The sequence below is a fragment of the Anguilla anguilla genome, chromosome 14 (assembly GCF_013347855.1).
Source record: "Anguilla anguilla isolate fAngAng1 chromosome 14, fAngAng1.pri, whole genome shotgun sequence".
NCBI classification, from domain to species: domain Eukaryota; kingdom Metazoa; phylum Chordata; class Actinopteri; order Anguilliformes; family Anguillidae; genus Anguilla; species Anguilla anguilla.
The window spans coordinates 35,844,295-35,862,091 of record NC_049214.1 but is presented as its reverse complement, the minus strand read 5'-3'; the positions used below and the strand labels follow the sequence as shown (position 1 = coordinate 35,862,091).

General features: G+C 39.0%; 2 protein-coding genes across 2 annotated transcripts; one reads left to right on the top strand and one right to left on the bottom strand.

Annotated features, from left to right (window-relative positions):
• Positions 1–1,843: 1,843 nt before the first annotated feature.
• LOC118212118 (myosin light chain 5-like) lies at positions 1,844–4,938 on the top strand. Its single transcript, XM_035389732.1, has 7 exons — positions 1,844–1,922; positions 2,784–2,891; positions 3,465–3,540; positions 3,624–3,728; positions 4,241–4,319; positions 4,543–4,591; positions 4,673–4,938. Exons 1-7 carry the CDS (start codon positions 1,920–1,922, stop codon positions 4,772–4,774), a joined length of 522 nt encoding a protein of 173 aa, XP_035245623.1. The 5' UTR covers positions 1,844–1,919; the 3' UTR covers positions 4,775–4,938.
• A 918-nt stretch (positions 4,939–5,856) lies between these two features.
• hpse (heparanase) lies at positions 5,857–16,934 on the bottom strand. The gene is made up of 12 exons (XM_035389729.1): positions 16,458–16,934; positions 15,699–15,844; positions 14,607–14,735; positions 14,054–14,227; positions 13,325–13,496; positions 11,707–11,754; positions 9,519–9,612; positions 9,013–9,119; positions 8,486–8,600; positions 8,048–8,172; positions 7,571–7,723; positions 5,857–6,798 (listed from the first exon to the last, which is right to left on the bottom strand). The coding sequence occupies exons 1-12, from the start codon at positions 16,733–16,735 to the stop codon at positions 6,639–6,641; spliced, it is 1,701 nt and encodes a 566-aa protein (XP_035245620.1). The 5' UTR covers positions 16,736–16,934; the 3' UTR covers positions 5,857–6,638.
• Between the last annotated feature and the right edge of the window lie 863 nt (positions 16,935–17,797).

Below are 17,797 nucleotides of genomic sequence, written 5' to 3'. Positions count from 1 at the left end.
GCCACATTATGTCAGAAATGTCTACGGGTGGAAATATTATGGATGGAACAAAAATCAGCATACAGGGGGGCTCCAGAACAGAGTTTGGGAGCCTGTGGGTCATCAGGCAGAAGAGAAAACCAGCAGTACTACTGATCTTGATGGTCACATTTCAGATATCCCAACTTCACAAGTTAGCCAAACAAATCAACCCCTTCTGTGCTTTCTTGGTGATATCACTTTTGTATTCCCAAGATTAACATTGACGGTCACCACTTTTTGCAAATTGATCTAGATTAGATAAGTGAATGCAAGGGTGTCAGATAATTTGTTATTCTGCACAGCGGAAACAGTGGCCATTGTCTTTTGTGTTTCAGTGGGCCAAGGAGGTCAGACTGGATGGGGTGGTAATTTGTTCAGGCTGCACCTGACCTGAAGATTTGTCTACGACGACAGTGCTACAGTGCTGCAGGTTCATAGACTTCATGTGATGCGTATAATATAAATGCGTATTAGTACATGGGCACTCAGGGTGGAGACGGTGACTATTAATGTGCCATATGGGAAGGCTGGGGCCTAAAGCTTTCATCAGAGCTGCTGTCCATTTAGTGCTTGTTTTATTTGTAAACTCACAGTGAAAAGCTAGTAGTATGCAACTTAAATTTATTCTGTCAGTCAACATTGTTGCTGTTCTTGTAGTTAGCCGGATAAAGCCATATTTTTGTGTGTTATGTATTGAGGATACGTTTGGCAGTAAGCACAGACATTAATTATACAATTCTTGACTAATTAAAAGATGTCTATGAATACAAAGTTTGTATGTTCTGTTATTAATTAATTAATTGTGAAAATGGATCTCTATTGATACATGTATTTTGGTCAACCATTCATTGTTTTGGTACTTTTTTGTTGGAAGTTCCAAGATTACTCACCATGTGAGTGTATACTTTTTTGAATTTGAGATGGTCATAGAGAGTGCCAGTCAGGCTGACCACCATCCAGTTTCACAACCCCACATGAATATCCACACTAGACACATGGGAGGTCCAAGATGCCTTAAAGCTGGAGATGAAGTTTGAGTAACTTAACTGGCCACTCTCTTGGGTCTGCTTCAGATTCTGGGGGTAATTTTAGCCAGCACTAGGACTTCTTTCTCTCCTAATTCCAGTCTCTAGGCAGACTGAGGTGACTCAACTTGGAGCCAAATGAAAATATCTGAGCCATGGGAGCCATTTTTATTCTGTTTTAAACAGTTCATACAGTTACTCTCTTTAGTAATGTGGCAGGCTTTTAAAATGGTATGATTTCCCATCGAAGTGTGAGAACTTTGGTGAAACACGTAGTTCCAAGGGTCCCCTTACTGAACGTCAACTCATTGTGAATGCCATGAATTAAATCACATGACCTTTATTGACATTATCCCCACATATTAATAATGTATAAGCTGAGCAGCTCAAGAAAGTAAAGATTAAATTGGTCATTACCAAAAATCATTGAATTAACACATTCTTGAAAGTCAGATGTCTTAGTGTACACCAGACTTCACTTGTCAATGGAACAAATAAAGCGAGAATAACCACCTCTTATTACAGTGCTATTAAAGGAAAACACATTAAGTGAACGCAGTACAAAATCAGATCCTCCATTAAATTTAGCTTGTCTGTCTCCAGCCATGTGTGGCAATGTGCAAATCCTTTAAAAGGTTTTGAATATGAGCAGCAGTTGCCAGGCCTCTAGAGGGGCCTGGGCCTCGCCTAATGACTTGCCCATGTATGGAGGGTTTTGCCTGGGCTGGGGGTCCCTGTCGGATCAGGGTGACCCCCCCCGGGATCCCCTCCATGCCAGCCGTGTTTCTGTTACAGACAGCTGTCGTATTTAAGCTGTCTTCCTCCAAGTTCTCCGGGCGCATTCTTGTGGAGGAGCATCAGCACCAGTAAAACATGGTGAGTATCACCGACGTCTCTTTCTGTGTTTGGCAGTATGAGAATTTTAAGACGTGTGGGTATAATCAGTTAAAGAGGATTTTATTATGACCTTGGAAATACAAATAGTTGCTCATGTGTGTAGCTATTCCATCTTCTGAATTAGTACAATTCAGGTAGATATAGAAAGAAAGTTACTTGTTTTAATATGCAGCATCTCTGCATTTGGTGGCATACAGGCATCTATTTAGGGTCTTGGTCTGAAAAATAACTTTCAATGAAAGGGATTTTTTTTCAAAGTTCCTATTTGAGGGAGGGGAATTGGGAGACCATTTCATTTAAATTATTTTCTGTGACATGGCTTCCTACAAGAGCTATTTGTGACAATTCTCACCATTCTGTACACTCCAATGGTCATCGAGATCAGCCTTGTTATAAAGTAACATACTTTGAAAATCATCAGATTTTCAAGTTCAAAATCAACAGATGATCAATTCTTCCATCATTACCAGTTTGGAAATTCGGGACCCCTACCTGCATTTCTGTCACCCCTGCTGTTATGGATATGCAGTATTTAAAATATGTATTTACATGTATTTCATATGTAATTTCTTTGCCACCTGCAAAGAACCCTACACCTCCACCATTTTGATTCTATTTCATAGGTAGATTTACTTTGTATTTTGCGTAACAAAATGTGTAAGTGTATATTCGGGCATGATTGGAATGATTTAACCATTGACCTAGAAATCTATCACCATACCAGTGAATTGACTTAAACAAGGTGTAATGAATAATGACCTAAATACTGTTATAAGAAATGTTCAGAAGGAATACTTAGTCTGTGACCGCACCCCTGTCCTCAAACCAAACCCGTCCCAGGCCAGCAGAAAGACCAAGAAGAAGGAAGGAGGAGCCAAGAGGGCACAGAGAGCCTCCTCCAATGTCTTCTCCATGTTTGAGCAAACACAGATCCAGGAGTTCAAGGAGGTGAGCGGGCCCAGCTGTGACAAATTCCATCACACCTCGTGTTTGAGCAATTAACTAATGAGGGAAACACAGCTTTGCTACAGCCATGGGCTCAGTAAGCACCTGGCACAGATTTAGACAGTCACAGCTATAAGCCCGACTGTGTGTTCTGTGATCGGTCTGCAGATTCTATTGCTTTAGCTAGCTAGCATTCTTTGTCAGAGGTGACAGATGCAAGTCGAGAAACCAACAGTGCACTCTGGATTACAAGGGTTGTTTGTCATTAATGAAACTTTCTTGAAAGGTTTGTAATAAAATGTAATAATTCATTCTCGACAGTAATCATGAGTCATTTAGGTTTCTACAGTGAAGTATTATAGACTATATGTACAGTAACCAATATGTAATGAGACCTTTTCTGTTTTGCTTTATTTTATTTTATTTATTTGCACATAAGTGAATTTAGATAGCATATAAATCCAACAAAAACAGAATGTGCAGGTGAAGTAAAAGAAACCCTATGGGGATTATAACAAGACCTCACCCCACAAAAGATTCACATAATGCATAATACATTCTCTCTCTCTCTCTCAGGCCTTCACTCTCATTGATCAGAACAGGGATGGGTTCATTGATAAGGAAGACCTGAAGGACACGTATGCCTCTCTGGGTGTGTATTTTACTCTATTGTCTGTGTATGTGTGTTCAAAACAAGCTGCTATTCCAACAGTGCTAACTAATTCCACTCACCAGGTAAACTGAACGTCAAAGACAATGAGCTGGAGGAAATGCTGAAAGAAGCCAGTGGCCCCATAAACTTCACCATGTTCCTTAACCTGTTTGGAGAAAAGCTACATGGTACCGCCCTATTGCCCTTAACCCATTTATGGGATGCCAACCAGTCTAAATTAGCTGGGAATGTTCCATATTTAGGCCAAAAAGGTTTTTTTTTAAAAAAGTTCCAATTACACCCTTTGTCCCTTACGCAGTGTTCTTGTGAAACACCTGTACCATTATGGTTATATTACATAGCATTAAAAAATTACATCGTACATACCCTCTCTTCCTCTCAATCACCAATGTTAAAGGTGATCATTTTATAATGCAGCACACTGCACTGTTGCTGGAAAAGTTGTGTTCTCTCAACTATTCCAGCAAAAGTTGACATACGGAAAAAGCACACAATGAATCACTAGTTAAAGATACCTACTCGTGAGCTTGCATGAAGGATTGAAATGACAGTCATTGAGAGCTGTAAACAAGGGTTAGCTATGTAGCACAAGTGATGTAATGGATTTAGACATTCGTACACTGCTTTAAACATCTGTTATGATTGAGAGTACTAAATAAATATGTTCATCTGTGTGTAGGCACGGACCCAGAGGAAACCATTTTAAATGCCTTTAAAATGTTTGATCCTCAAGGCAAGGGACATGTTCACAAAGATGAGTAAGTTCATACAATCGCACAATTAAACCTTAGCACAGATAATAAATCAAACAATTATTAGTACACACAAATGCACATATACACATATTTTACACATATTAAAATACAAGTGTATTTTAAATATATATACATTTACCTTGCATGACGTTTTTAACATTAATTTTCCATACAATGTACTACTGCTCTTAAATTTCTGTCTTAAAATTTGTTTTTCTTCATGTAGATTACAACGTATTCTGATGACACAGGCAGACAAGTTCACAGCAGAAGAGGTAGGCACTTAAAAAAAAATTCCTTATGACTGTAATGAACTGTGTTCCCACCCTTACTGGTTTTTTTGTGGCTAACTGCAGGTAAAGCAGATGTTTCAGTCCTCCACCATTGACCAATCAGGGAACCTGGATTACAAATCCCTTTGTTACATCATCACACATGGGGAGGAGCAGGAAGAGTAACAGAGCCGCCCAGTGCCCAGAGTCACTGCTGTTTGCTCAGTGCTGACTGTAATCTCTAGTCTTACAGGCATTCTCCAGGGCTCAAGGTCCAATGCTAAATGCAAACAATTCAATTCTTTTCAAATTGTAAAATACTTAGCTGAAGTAAAACCGTGCCACGAGAACTTGTCTTGTTTTTTTCCTGATTGTGTGGAATGAATCTGACTAAATCTCTTTGGTCACTCATAAGAGGCTATTGGCCATAATAACAGGCTTTTAAGGGGAAGGGGGTCAGTAAAGATTTGTAAAACAAATATATGAATGAGCATGTAAAGTTATTATGACTGTTTTGCTGTTCAGGCCGTTGAATATGGTAAATTAGCAATTTCCTTTAAGATAAGACCATTATGGACCAATGATACAGCTAACAATAATAATAAAAGTACAATTGTTTACAACTGCAGTAGCTCATATTAGACCAGATATAAACAAGCGTGGGGGAATAGTGGGGAAGTAGTGAGGTAGTCAAACAGACTAGTGTGGTGTTGGGCTTCACAAATAAACAAACAATAACAGACTATATAAACTTACGTGAATTTATTTTCCCACAAAAACTACTATGTACATACAACACATTTTAACCTCACCATAAAATCTACTGTAAAAAAAATTATAGTGTATAAATAAAAAAAATCATAATTTACAGGTACATTTTTCTTTTCAGTGCTTTATAAATGAATATATTTGAATACATTTCCTATCTGTTTCCTTTGTCTTCTATTAAATTAAATGGTAAATGGACTGCATTTATATAACGCTTTTATCCAAAGCACTTTAAAATTGATGCCTATCATTCACCCATTCACACACACACTCACACACCAATGGTGAAAGGCTGCCATTGCAAGGTACCAATCAGATACCAATCAGCAATTAGGGGTTAGGTGTCTTGCTCAGGGACACTTTGACACGCCCAGGGCGGGGGATCGAACCGGCAACCCTCCAACTGTCAGATAACCGCTCTTACCTCCTGAGCTATGATGTGGGATATAGTTACTCATTATATCCCACATCATGTTTACTGTGACATTAACATAAAAGGCAATGCTTCCAAAGTATAACACATTGCCAAGATTTTCAAGATCCATTATGAATGAATCATACATTTACAGGGCTTGAATGCAGCCATTTTGTTGCACAATACATTCAGCTGAACTATAAAACTCAAAACAAATATATCATATTTACCTATAGTGCAAAGTCTTGCAAGACAAATGTGCATTTTGATGATTTCATCAAGTTAAGGATAAAAAATATCCTGCCCTACAGTCTGATTTAAAGTCAGACCAGTGGAAAGTTTAGGCCAACATGTTCATTTGCAAAGAACTCTTATGCTAACCCCCAAACTGAAGTAGCTCTGATAATTATTCCATAAACAGATTTGATACTAGATATTGTATTTTTCAAATGCAAATTATATAAAACTGAAAACAGATTTTGGTCAAGTATGAATGCAAAAAAAAAAAAAAGAAAGAAAATTGGTTTGCTAATTTTAGGTGAATATATGCAATATCCCTTTAAATGAATTAAATATTTAGTTACTTGCATTTTCTTGATGTATAACAGTTTTTCACTCAACCTCACCTTAATGAAAGTATGGAAAAGCATTTGAACATTAAACATACTCACTGAACAGAATCAATTTTCCAGAAAGAAAAAAAACAGGCAAACAACAGGCAGTAGTCACTTTGGAAATAAACCGGTTATGGCCCCTCTCTCTCTCTCTCTCTCAGTACCTGATATCTTCTGACAAATAATGCGGTCATATTGAACTGGTTTCTCTCGGTAGATGTCGGTTGACTAAACCGGTTCAAACCGCTCAACATCATCTGCATCCCGGCGCGTGGGCGTCCCTCAGGACGTAGAAGGCAAAGGAGAATGCGGGAAGTTTGAGATGGTCCCCTGGGGGCAGGAGCGCCCCCTGGAGGGGGGGCAGGGTTCTGTCATCCACCAGTTTCAGCACCTCTCCATTTAGTCGGACAGACCTGCGGAAGGCAGAAGAATCTCACATTACCAGTTTTGTCCCACTGCAGGCAGGCAGGGCTCACTGTGCTGAACAATAGCTAATTTCCTGGTTCAGAACAGGAATGGTGTTCACACCACCAGCAGTCTTTTTACAGTCCTACCACAGACAAAATGGTGGCCAGAAAAAATGTTCAGAGAGACACAGGCCTTCATATTCATATTCAACATGTTATTGGCCACAAAAACAGATATTAATTAGTGGTGGTGTTCTTTTAAACAAATGTATCCTTCTTCCAATGCCAAACCTCACTGCTGGTATGTTACATTACAATACAGGCATTCAGCAGACAGTCTTATCCAGGATGACTCACACAACTTTTACATAGCATTCACATTGCATCCATTTATAAAGCTGGATATACACTGAAGCAAAGCATGTTAAGTACCTTGCTCAAGGATACAATGGCAGTGTCCTACAATCAAACGCCCAGTTCCTTACCCATTATACTACACTGCTGCCCATATTGGGCAAAAGGCTACATTTTGGCCTCATCTCATCTGACCATAATAAAATAGAGCTTTTTGCCAGGTACACCGGTGGTGGGTTTGGCACTGGAGGAAGGATGCTTACGTTGAAAAGGACATTATACCTACGGTGAAATACTGCGGTGTATCTATGAAGTTTTGGGGTTGTTTTACATCAGTGGGTTCTGGAACTTTTATTAAAGTAAATGGAATCATGACTAGCAATATTTCTTGACATGACTGCATGAGTAAAGTTGACTGCGGTACCTGGAGTACAACCCATGTTCTCCAGTCTCCCCGCCCTCCAGCACAAAGGCCTCCACCGTGCTGTTCGAAAACTGGGAGGGCAGAGAAATTCTTGCTGGGCCGTGACTCAGATTCAGGGCGAACAAGGTGACAGCGCCTGTCTTGGGGTTTGGGCTGGGGAGAGGACAGAGAGGTGGTTTACAGACCCAGGTTAACAATAATACTAATGATAATGATAATAATAATAATGATAATAATAATAATAATAATAATAATCTCACTTGGTGCACTGGTTCACAGTGCTTTTCTTTACAAAAGTATAGATAAAATAAAGAAATTAAACTGAATGAAGAGACTTGGTTGAGAAATCACAGGTCAACACAGGCAACACAGTACACAGGTAAATAAATAAAAAAATGGGCTAGAGTATCAGGCTAGAGTAATTCTGGATTCAGAAAAACGTGTTGCACTGTGAGTCTATGAGTAGGGCTGTCTTACGCTCTCTTGTTAGTGCAGTGCAGGTACATGCGCAGTCTTCGTTTCCTTGCCCCATTGATGGTGAACGCAACATCCAGCACCTCCGGTCCAACCAGCCTCTTGTACAGAACTGACAGCCAATAATCCTGCCAGAGGGACAACCAATCAGAGAGATGAATCACAACTACTGTACATTCACTTGGATTCACCGGTCAATGATCTCCACATTTAAATACTGACTGTTTTTGATGAAGGTGAGAAATCTTGACTCAGGCAAGTAAAGAGTAAACTAATTCTAGCAATATTCTACATTCAAGCTAATGTCCAATCTTTGGACATTCATATGATTATTTTTTAATGAGTTTTACATAAAAATATGGATACTAAATAATACTAAATAAACTTAATTTTAGAATGATACTGTCAAGGCCATGATTTCCAATTTGAGTCAGTACTCACAGGAAGTGGGTCAAGGTTAGCATCCACCAGATGGTACGTTCCAGAACCAACCAGGACCTGCCTGATGACGACATCCAGGCCCAGTTTAGCAGCAAGGCCAAGTTTGTCCAGCCACCTGCAGCAATTTGAATGAGTAAAGTTTCTGTAATTCCAGGTAGGCTACAGGTGTAATTATAAGACCTAACCACTAAATATATTTACTTTTCTTTATGTTACTTATTTGACCATAGGTCAACTGAATTCTTATTTCTAGTGACCACCTGGGAAATCAAAATGGGTATAGAATGCAAGGGATTGGGTAGCCAACACAACAGTGAACAGCCAATCAGTCTTTAGTAAGGTTGACATGATCAGGATATCAGGAGCATCTGGACTCACACACACCATTTATAAGGTTGGTTGAGGACCAAATAAAAATGATTAAATGCTAGTTAACACAGACAGAGAAGCAGATTTTATGAACAGTACTAGGCTTCAGGTAGAATCATTCAGTGAAACTACAGCAGAACTACAGCTGGATTACTCGCATGAATCCAGCAACAAATGTGTCGGAGAGCCCCAGAGCACCACCCCCGTATGCGGAACTGGTCTCTCCAAGCCACACCTTCTTCCCAGGAGACACCAGGTCAATGGTCTGTTATCAAGAGAGAGAAGCAAGCCTGTTCATTTGTGCCATCTGGCAGAATGAATTCAACAACCCAGACTCTTAGGTTTTCTGGTTAAGTGGAGGCTAAGGATTCTTTATGATTTCAACATGTGACCTTCAGTGAAATGGTGTTATATCTACGTAATTTTTATAAATAATCATTCTCCATGTAATATCTCCAAATATGTGTGTATTTGTAGTGCACCTTGAGATCTGTACAAATAGCTTAGATCATCACTGCATGACACAGGTCGCATCATTTATTAAATATAAACAGTAAAATATAGTAGTCATGCATCATTTGACGTTATAGATTAGTAGATCTTCCCCAATTTGAATTCTTATATCCATAAAATAAAGGGATTTAGGTTCTACTTTTTTATTCACCTGAAGGACTTCATTGGTTTTTGTAGCAAAGGTATCCAGTACTTCAGGGTCGAGGAAATCTTCCAATGAAGTGTCCCTTCCATTGACATAGTAGCTATGAACAGGACAAAACAGATGCCTGACCTGAAATGTCAGTGCTCACAAAGGCCAATATGTTCACATGGGAGCAACGACTGGAAAACAGCTGTCTGTTGTTGTCTGTGGCTGAGCCCTCAGACGTCACATAACATCATGTGTGTTTTTAAGGAACTGGCGTGTGGTCTAAGTGTGCCGCAGAAATGAACACATGACACGGGTGGTCTGAGTGCTGCTCCCAGCTGTACTGCGCTGTCCTGCCTAAAAACCTGAAACCTGATTTTTTTTTTTTTTTTGTTATTTTGGCAAAAAATCGATGGAAATCTATGGATTTCAGTTAGTCATATCAAACATTTTAAGCCTATTCAAGCTCAACACGCTTTGACAGAAATATCTATTTAGAACAGGCAAAAAAAATTACACTAAGGCTATATCAGCAAACCTCCAACTTATTTAGCGATGTCCTTTCACTAGTGGTGATACTTCCTGAAGAAAGTGGGCAGTTGCTGACTTGAAACTGAATGCCTCAAAAGCTTTGGTGCATCTGGAGATGGCTTTGATCCTTTTAACAGACCAAACTGACAGCTAATGTGAAGGTCTGATGTGTGTGTGCATGTGGGTGACCGCAGCAGCAACACGTAACACACAGAGAGGGGGCAAACACAGGATGAACTTCCATGTGACCTAAATAAGGAGCCACTGAGATCACCAGGCCAGGTCAAAATCCAATAACGGCTGCAGCTAGAGAAAGGAACACTGCTCTATAGAATAAGAACAGTGCTGTGTTTGTATTTTAAGTATGCAAGGCATCTCATCATTCCTTCTTGTGTGTCTGCCAAGGACATTTCAGGGTAACTGAACAGTGTAACTGAGTTTTTCTTAGGTTTGAGTACTACACTTCAGCAAATGTTATGCTTTTTTCAACCATTCCTAACATGCCATCCACATCAGTGTATATTCCCATGGTTACAGTCAGCTTCTTCTATAGTCATGGTCTGCATGACCTATATGGCCTTAAATACCAGCACCCTGGCCAGGGATGGGCAAAATGTCCTCCCAAAAAAATGCACCAATAAACTGCAATGGTGAGTAAAAGTGTAGGTTTCTTTGCAGGTGACACCATTAAAAAAATATATGAGCAACCCATATTACATATTAAGTGCATGCAACTCCATTTGCATACATGTATTTGAAATACTGCCCATCCACATCCTACAATCCTAGCCCTACAGTCACTGCAATAATGGGAAAACATCGTAAGCTTGGGGAAGCTTTGGTTTGAGAGCCAACTTCATTCAGTAATTCCAACAAATACACAGCCACTTGAACAAAACAAAGCAACAGCCAAAACTGGAAACACTACTCCTGAGAGTTAAATGCACTCTGATCAGACCAAAAGGAGGTTAAACCAAATACTGCCAAAACTGACCACATCTGTTACTGACAGTTAATAAAGGATCTCGAAAAAGGGAAGTTTCTTTTTCGCAAACGTCACAAGCACATATGAAACTTTCCCAAGGAAACGCGCATAAAGACCCGCACTCATTTCCACTTCATTTTAACACATCGATTTAATGAAAGCTTAACGGGATTTTGTGCCTGGAGAATCACCTCAGAGAAAATAACATCTTGTGAAGACATTTACAGTATCTACAGTGTGACTACTCAGGGCACATTTGATTCATATCATATTCAGGTAAACACTAGAAAGGAACACACAACTGTGGCCATTCTAACCAAGGAGCCCCTTAATAGAGGAATATATCAATACTAATTATTATCCAAATGAGGCATAACTAGATTCATCCAAACTTGTACTCAGAAGAGGCATGACTATGCTTGAATACCAGTTGCATGTCATGTCAGGTGCAACAGTTTTGTCTCCGTCAACTGGTCGCATAATTCTGTAGATAATAAAAATGTATGGTTTACCAACATCACAGCAGTAGGGGCTGATAATTTCAAATCTGAATCAAAACTGTCACCAGAATATTCTGCTCTCAGTTCAGTAGACCAAGCAGTGTATGTTCTGTGAGGGAAAAACACTCCTCCAATACCTGCCCCTCAGAGTAAATCCTCCCCTGATTTTGAGAAATGCGGACAATTAACTTACTGGTGCCAAGTACATGCATCTATGGCCTTTGCACCACTCTCCAAAAACCTGGAAAAGACACAAAAACAGAATGTAACTGCAAAGGTATTGAGCACATTTCCACAAGGAAAGGAAAAGCAGCACCAGAGCTCTACGACACCCATGTTTACAGTGGTAAGTTGTTCCAATTCTATTTGACTTGTGCTGCATTATTGCATCTTATCTGCAATACTTATCTTGATGAAAGATTCACTTTCATTTTTTGGGGACATTTCTTTCATAAGTGCCCTACATCCTATAAATACTACCAGTCGATCAAGGTAGAAATTATACTCCAGGTATTTATTAAATATCTGCCCTTTTAATTTGGTAAAAACAAGTCCTTTATGATAAATTTCTCCAGAAGTTAGTTAGACTATGCCACACAAACTAGTGTGCTTATTACTAGTATACATGCATAAATATTCCTTCAATATCTATATATTTAATGATGTTAATTAATATTTTTATCCACAACATAGTGGTATTTGAGTTATTCATTTTCAATGATGATGTGCTTATAATGATAGTAAACCACTGTGAATTCAATATCCTGGTGCATATGACTATTTTATCCTATAAATAGGGTACCGAAAGCTTTTCCCTAGTTGTCTGAGGTTTTAAAACTTAATTTCATGCACAATTAGTGTTGCTCTGTTGGAGATATAGAAGCTCTTAAGGCATCTGACCTCATTCTGCAACTCAAATAACTCATTATTAAAGAACGCACTGAGAGAGTGGACCAGTTACTCAATTGGACACACCGCGAAAGTCAAGCCAGCACTTGGACAATACAAATTTACATTACTAGTTCAACGAAACTCTTTTAAATTCTTGAGCAGACGCTTGTGCAACTAGTTTTGAGGCTCTCACTGGTTTAAGGACACACTTGTGGTATGGTTAGGCATATTTATTCTGTCACACCTTTGTTTCTTAGCTGCCAATATGCTGCAACTACTACTACTGTTGCTACTACTGCTACTGCTACTAATAATAATGGTCTTTATTTCTACAGAAATAGTATGCCTGGCAACAGTCAACACCATACTAAAGCAGCATTATCTACAGTGAGCCTTTATACCTTCAGAGAGAGAATGTGCAACCGTATGCATGTCAGTACCAAGGATGACCACCTCATTAAGTAGAAAAGTAAAGGTTCTACATGCTCCTTTTTGCTTTTTGCTCAATGCCTGTAGGAGCTTCTGGCCTGTAATATATTGGTGTCGGACTCACAGTTATTCAGCAATCCCTTATCATACATAGGATAACAAGCAACGTTGAACTGGACAGAATACATATATCTTATATAACCAGTAAAATAAAATACAGTAATAATATAGACAAAAATGTTATCCCTTCAAGTCAAAACCAAAAGCAGTGCATCTTTAAATCATCTTATCTCTTAACACTGTTGTTGTTGTTTTGCAGTGGCTAGAGATACCACTGCCTATCTTGTGTGTGCTTTGTATTTTTGGATAAGTTCACACAGTTCATACATCATGACCTGGAGTATGATGTGGCAAAGATAAGGAAGAGCGTCAGTTAATGTTAAAGTGTGAGACGGGAGAGTAGCTTTCTTAACTTTTCTTAGCTTTCTTACCCTTCCAGCAAGTCTCTCCGGTGGTCTCTGGGCTGGCCGATGTCAGGACCGTAGAGCTTGGCCATTTGGTAAAATTTGGATTCCTGGAGGATCTTACGCAGGTGGACAAAGTCCTGGCCCAGCTGGTGCCCGTCCACCCGGATCCCTGCCTTCTTCTCATAACTGTTGGGCTCTAACAGAAACACAAGATCAAAGTATTTCAGTGACTCTGGACTGGATTTATATGCATCAGGCTGTCTCTAAATACCTTATACCCAAGTGATTGGTCTAGAGTTGTTTGCATGTCTCTTTTGTTATGTTTTCAGGTAACAAGATTAAATGGATGATCCTGCTGTCTATGTTGTGAGGTCTGGACATTTCCTCACAGAAAAGCCATTAATGACTCTGACAAACAGAGCCAGCAGTTAGTAATATTGGAAGGTGCGATTCTAAAATAGCACCGTGGTACATGAGTTTAGGACTGGCACTTATGTATTTTTCTGATTAATCACCCAGGATCGAGACAGATGTAAAAAAGACACACAAAAAAGTTTGCCCATACATTGCATTGCAAACTAATAAGTGTCATTTCCAATCATGCTGATTTCCAAAATAACTCACCAAACTGTGTTCTTGAAGAGCATAACAAAAAGTAATTGCATATATTTGTAAATTAAGGACAGCTGCTGATTATATCCTAATCCACATCTGCCGGGAGAGAGCCTTTTCTGGGCTGTGTTGACACATTACCATTCCCCAGTTCCCAGGACATGTTGTACTGTTTGGATTCACAGTAGCTCAGGAGCAACTCCGCATTCCTGCTGTCCCAGGAATTTCCCTGCGTTCTGAGGAGCGCGTTCAATCCAAAGATGAGGTCAAACCCAGAGCAGTTTGCAAACGTGTAGAGCAGGTCTACTGCATATTCTGGAAGGGTGCAGAAGATAGGGGTGTACATCTGATTAACACATAAAGTTTCATTTCTTCTCAAAGTTTTGATTCTGTTGCACAATAATAAGGGAAGTCCAATGGGGTTTTTTGTTTGCATCGTGATTAGTCATTCTGACATTTGAGGTCATTTGGTCACCTTGGTATCAGCAAATATTTTCAATGTGCTAAGAAACAATTTTTTTTTTTCCTGAATTAATGTCACTGCTAAAACATTTAAGGCATGAATGCAATAGTCACAAGGTTCAATGACTTGCAACATGGAAACCAAAACATTGGTAACCAAATATACATAGAAAATGTCCTCATCTATGCCAAGTCCTATGAATTAGTTCTATAAACCGAACAACAAGATTACCTGAGAACTTGACTCTCTTATAGATGCCCTCCATTTCCTCTTTCTGAAGGAGGACTTCCTGTTCGGCCCATTCCTTCTTCAGCCTGTCCTCCAGAAGTAAGGGTAACTCCAGTCTCTGACATACGTCCTCTAATACACCAGATTAGTTAATGGAATTGCCGGCAATTGATAATGTGTGCAAATGTTGTCAGTACTCTGGAAATGACAGGCCACTTTAACTCATGTGGTCTATTTACGTATTTGCACCTGTGATACTGTCGGTCTGGGTCAAATATACCCAGGACATTATTGGAATTTTAAATAATTTATAGCATTGATGTTTATTGTTTTGAAGTGACAGTCTAATTTTGTCCCCCACATTTTTCTTGTTATATTCAAAGAAACCATTAGGCAAAAATATATAACGCAAACACGATGAACAACAAATAGAAACTCCAAACAAGAACCAAATTTACACTTAGTCACTGGTTATGAAATACATATCTCCATAATGTCATTCCTCTTCTACTAAAAGTTTGAAATGGGTCAATTTGACCAAAAATGAACACAAGGGCCAAAGTGCAAACGAAATTTAGTGGAAAAATACCACACACAGTGTCCTGCAGAATCATTGGCACTCAATTCATTTGAACAAAACCTGTTGGATAATATTCACGTTATCGATTTAAAATGGTCTAACTTGTCTATGCTCAGCAGAATCACATTACATAATCTTATTGTGATACCAGAGAGAAAAAGCACACATACACAAGATTATGTTTTTCCCGAAATAATATTAACATTTTCGGGAATTTAGCTTACTGTTATAGCCTGACTTGCGAGCGTAAAAATTTGTCTCATTTTAATTGTGCGATCTTGAATGTTGCCCATGTTCATGTATACGGAAGCTTGGCATTGAAAGCCTCTCATAGCATAAATCAATAAAAATACTTGCAGTGGCGGCCGAAATTAACTTTTCAACACGCTCGTTTTAAAGGGGCACTTCAAGGAGTTACATGCTTACTAGGCCTATGTGTGGGTAAACTGGGATCTAGAAGTAAACAAAAAATAGGTGCCCACGTTAAGACAGTCAGCAACATGAGGATGGGTTACCTTGATGAAATTCCGAAGTCTTCGTAAAGTCCCTTGATTTTAATAAATCGTTTTCAGGAGAGAATATCATGAAGTCTTGTTTCGTTCCACCAAATCGCAGAAACGCAGGGGTCAGTTCTTTTGCTAGAGTTTTTAGTTTCGGAGAGCTGGGGAAGATTGAGAAGAAACTGCTCTAGTACAAACCTGCTTATTAAAAATACTAACATAGAACTTCACTCATTCAGTTTGCGGTGAAATTCTTTTGAACTTTTTAAATTATTACTCTCGGAGCCCCTAAAACAGAGAAACGAACTGAAGCAAAGTACGCACGCTGTTTGCTTCTGTTGCCATGTTCGCGACAAAATTAATAGGAATTGTTAGTAGCCTAGGCTACATGTGAATACAAAGTTGAAAATGCAATGAATTCAATCAATTGATAAACTGCATCAATTTACAGAGAGACACAACGAGCTTCGGATAAAATGAATACATATGCAGCTTATTTCCGCTCTAGGCAGGACAATAAGAAAGCAGTCTGAATCATCAAGGAATTTACAAAGCTTGTGTTTCACACAAAGCTTATAAGCGATTGATACATAGAGCCATCAGTTCTAACAATGCTAGCAAGTCGGTAAATTACGCTAAGCTATCCTATTTTCCCAAGAAATGTCCGTACGTTCATACAATCTTCACTCTAAGCGAAACAGTGTTAAATATAAACAAAACCAAACAGCCAGTCACAATCATTCAAAAGTGAAAGCCTGAAAATATTTTACTCACCCCAAAAGGTACATGTACTTCTCTTCGGCGACTAAACTGGCATCTATCGCTACCGACAGAAAGTGGTCGTTCACTCTTCTGTATACTCTATCCACATGCATAGATACAGATACAGAATCGTAATCCTTAACATCAGTGTATGCACCAAGGTTTAGTCCCTGAAACAGGGCAAAAATTAAATATCCCAACATGATGGCATCAGCTTTTATCACATTAGGACAACAGAAATCGTTACAGAAACGAAACAAACATCCTACTGCCTCTGGCTTGATATACATGCGTTCTAATTAACACACTCGCCTCTCTAAGCACTAAAGTTACATACTATGATCACTATAATAACGTTAATTTAAACTCTTTGAAAATAGAATCTGCCAGGCAAGCATTGAGGAAATGAGGTTCATCCTTTCGTGCTCTTGTTGACGCTCATCATATAGAACTAGAACGGGCAGATTGCTAACAAACAACCATGTGGGGGAGGAGCATGGCAGGAAACATTTTAACTAGTGTAAGAGTTGACTAATCGCGTCTCATTCGTGGAGGACAGGGGTTGCGATTATTTCCTTCTGAGAACCTTGCTGACCCGGTTGTAACTGATACACTATTTCAACTGCCTTCTGTGTAAACTACAAGACACTGTTGAGCACGTCCCGTTTCTCACGTTTTACCAAAACTCTTCGTAAACATAAACCATTGCACAAGCTATGCCAGGAGCGCCAGGTCGAGTAACAACTGAAACAGTAACAGAAATATGCTACTGGTAAAATGCTACTGGTTTTCAAATGCAATTGTGTTTCCTGACGTTTACTCCCGATCACATCAGTTGGATTCAGAAAATGTGCCGGAAAACTAAAGATATTTAATATGCTATTAAAATAATCAATTTAAATATCTTTCCATTTAAGTGATCATGCTCACAGAAAACAGTTCTCACTTGTAAACCCTTAAATACTTAAAGAGAAAAGAACTGAATTCCATTCTATTTGCCAAATTCCATTCCCTTCTGCTTAAAAAGATAATGTCACAAAATTAAAATTGCTGTCCAATAATTCATCCACCAAATGCAAACAGGCCCTTAAGGAAGGACATTTAATGAACAACAGAAAGGGTGCACCCATTGCCAAACAATGATCCAGATGGTTAATCTTATTTGTTACTTAATTATTGCTTGTATTATTTGCATAGACTGCTTTTGTTTGTGTTGATCAGACTAACCTACAGGGTCCAAGTTAAACAACTAAACTAGTACTGTACTTCCCTCTAGGGTTTTCAACACACTTGTTCCTGATTATGATTATACACTCTGTTGTACGTTGCTCTGGATAAGAGCCAAATGCCTG

What these genes read in the sequence shown, in the direction of transcription:
- LOC118212118 (XM_035389732.1), top strand. An exon ending in GGACACGTATGCCTCTCTGG is followed by an intron (nt 3,541 to 3,623) that starts GTGTGTATTTTA and finishes TCCACTCACCAG; the next exon opens with GTAAACTGAACGTCAAAGAC. An exon ending in ACAAGTTCACAGCAGAAGAG is followed by an intron (nt 4,592 to 4,672) that starts GTAGGCACTTAA and finishes GGCTAACTGCAG; the next exon opens with GTAAAGCAGATGTTTCAGTC.
- hpse (XM_035389729.1), bottom strand. Translation starts at nt 16,735, where the DNA reads ATGTATATCAAGCCAGAGGCAGTAGGATGTTTGTTTCGTTTCTGTAAC. An exon ending in TAAGAGAGTCAAGTTCTCAG is followed by an intron (nt 14,228 to 14,606) that starts GTAATCTTGTTG and finishes GCACCCTTCCAG; the next exon opens with AATATGCAGTAGACCTGCTC. An exon ending in ACATTTGTTGCTGGATTCAT is followed by an intron (nt 8,601 to 9,012) that starts GCGAGTAATCCA and finishes AAATTGCTGCAG; the next exon opens with GTGGCTGGACAAACTTGGCC.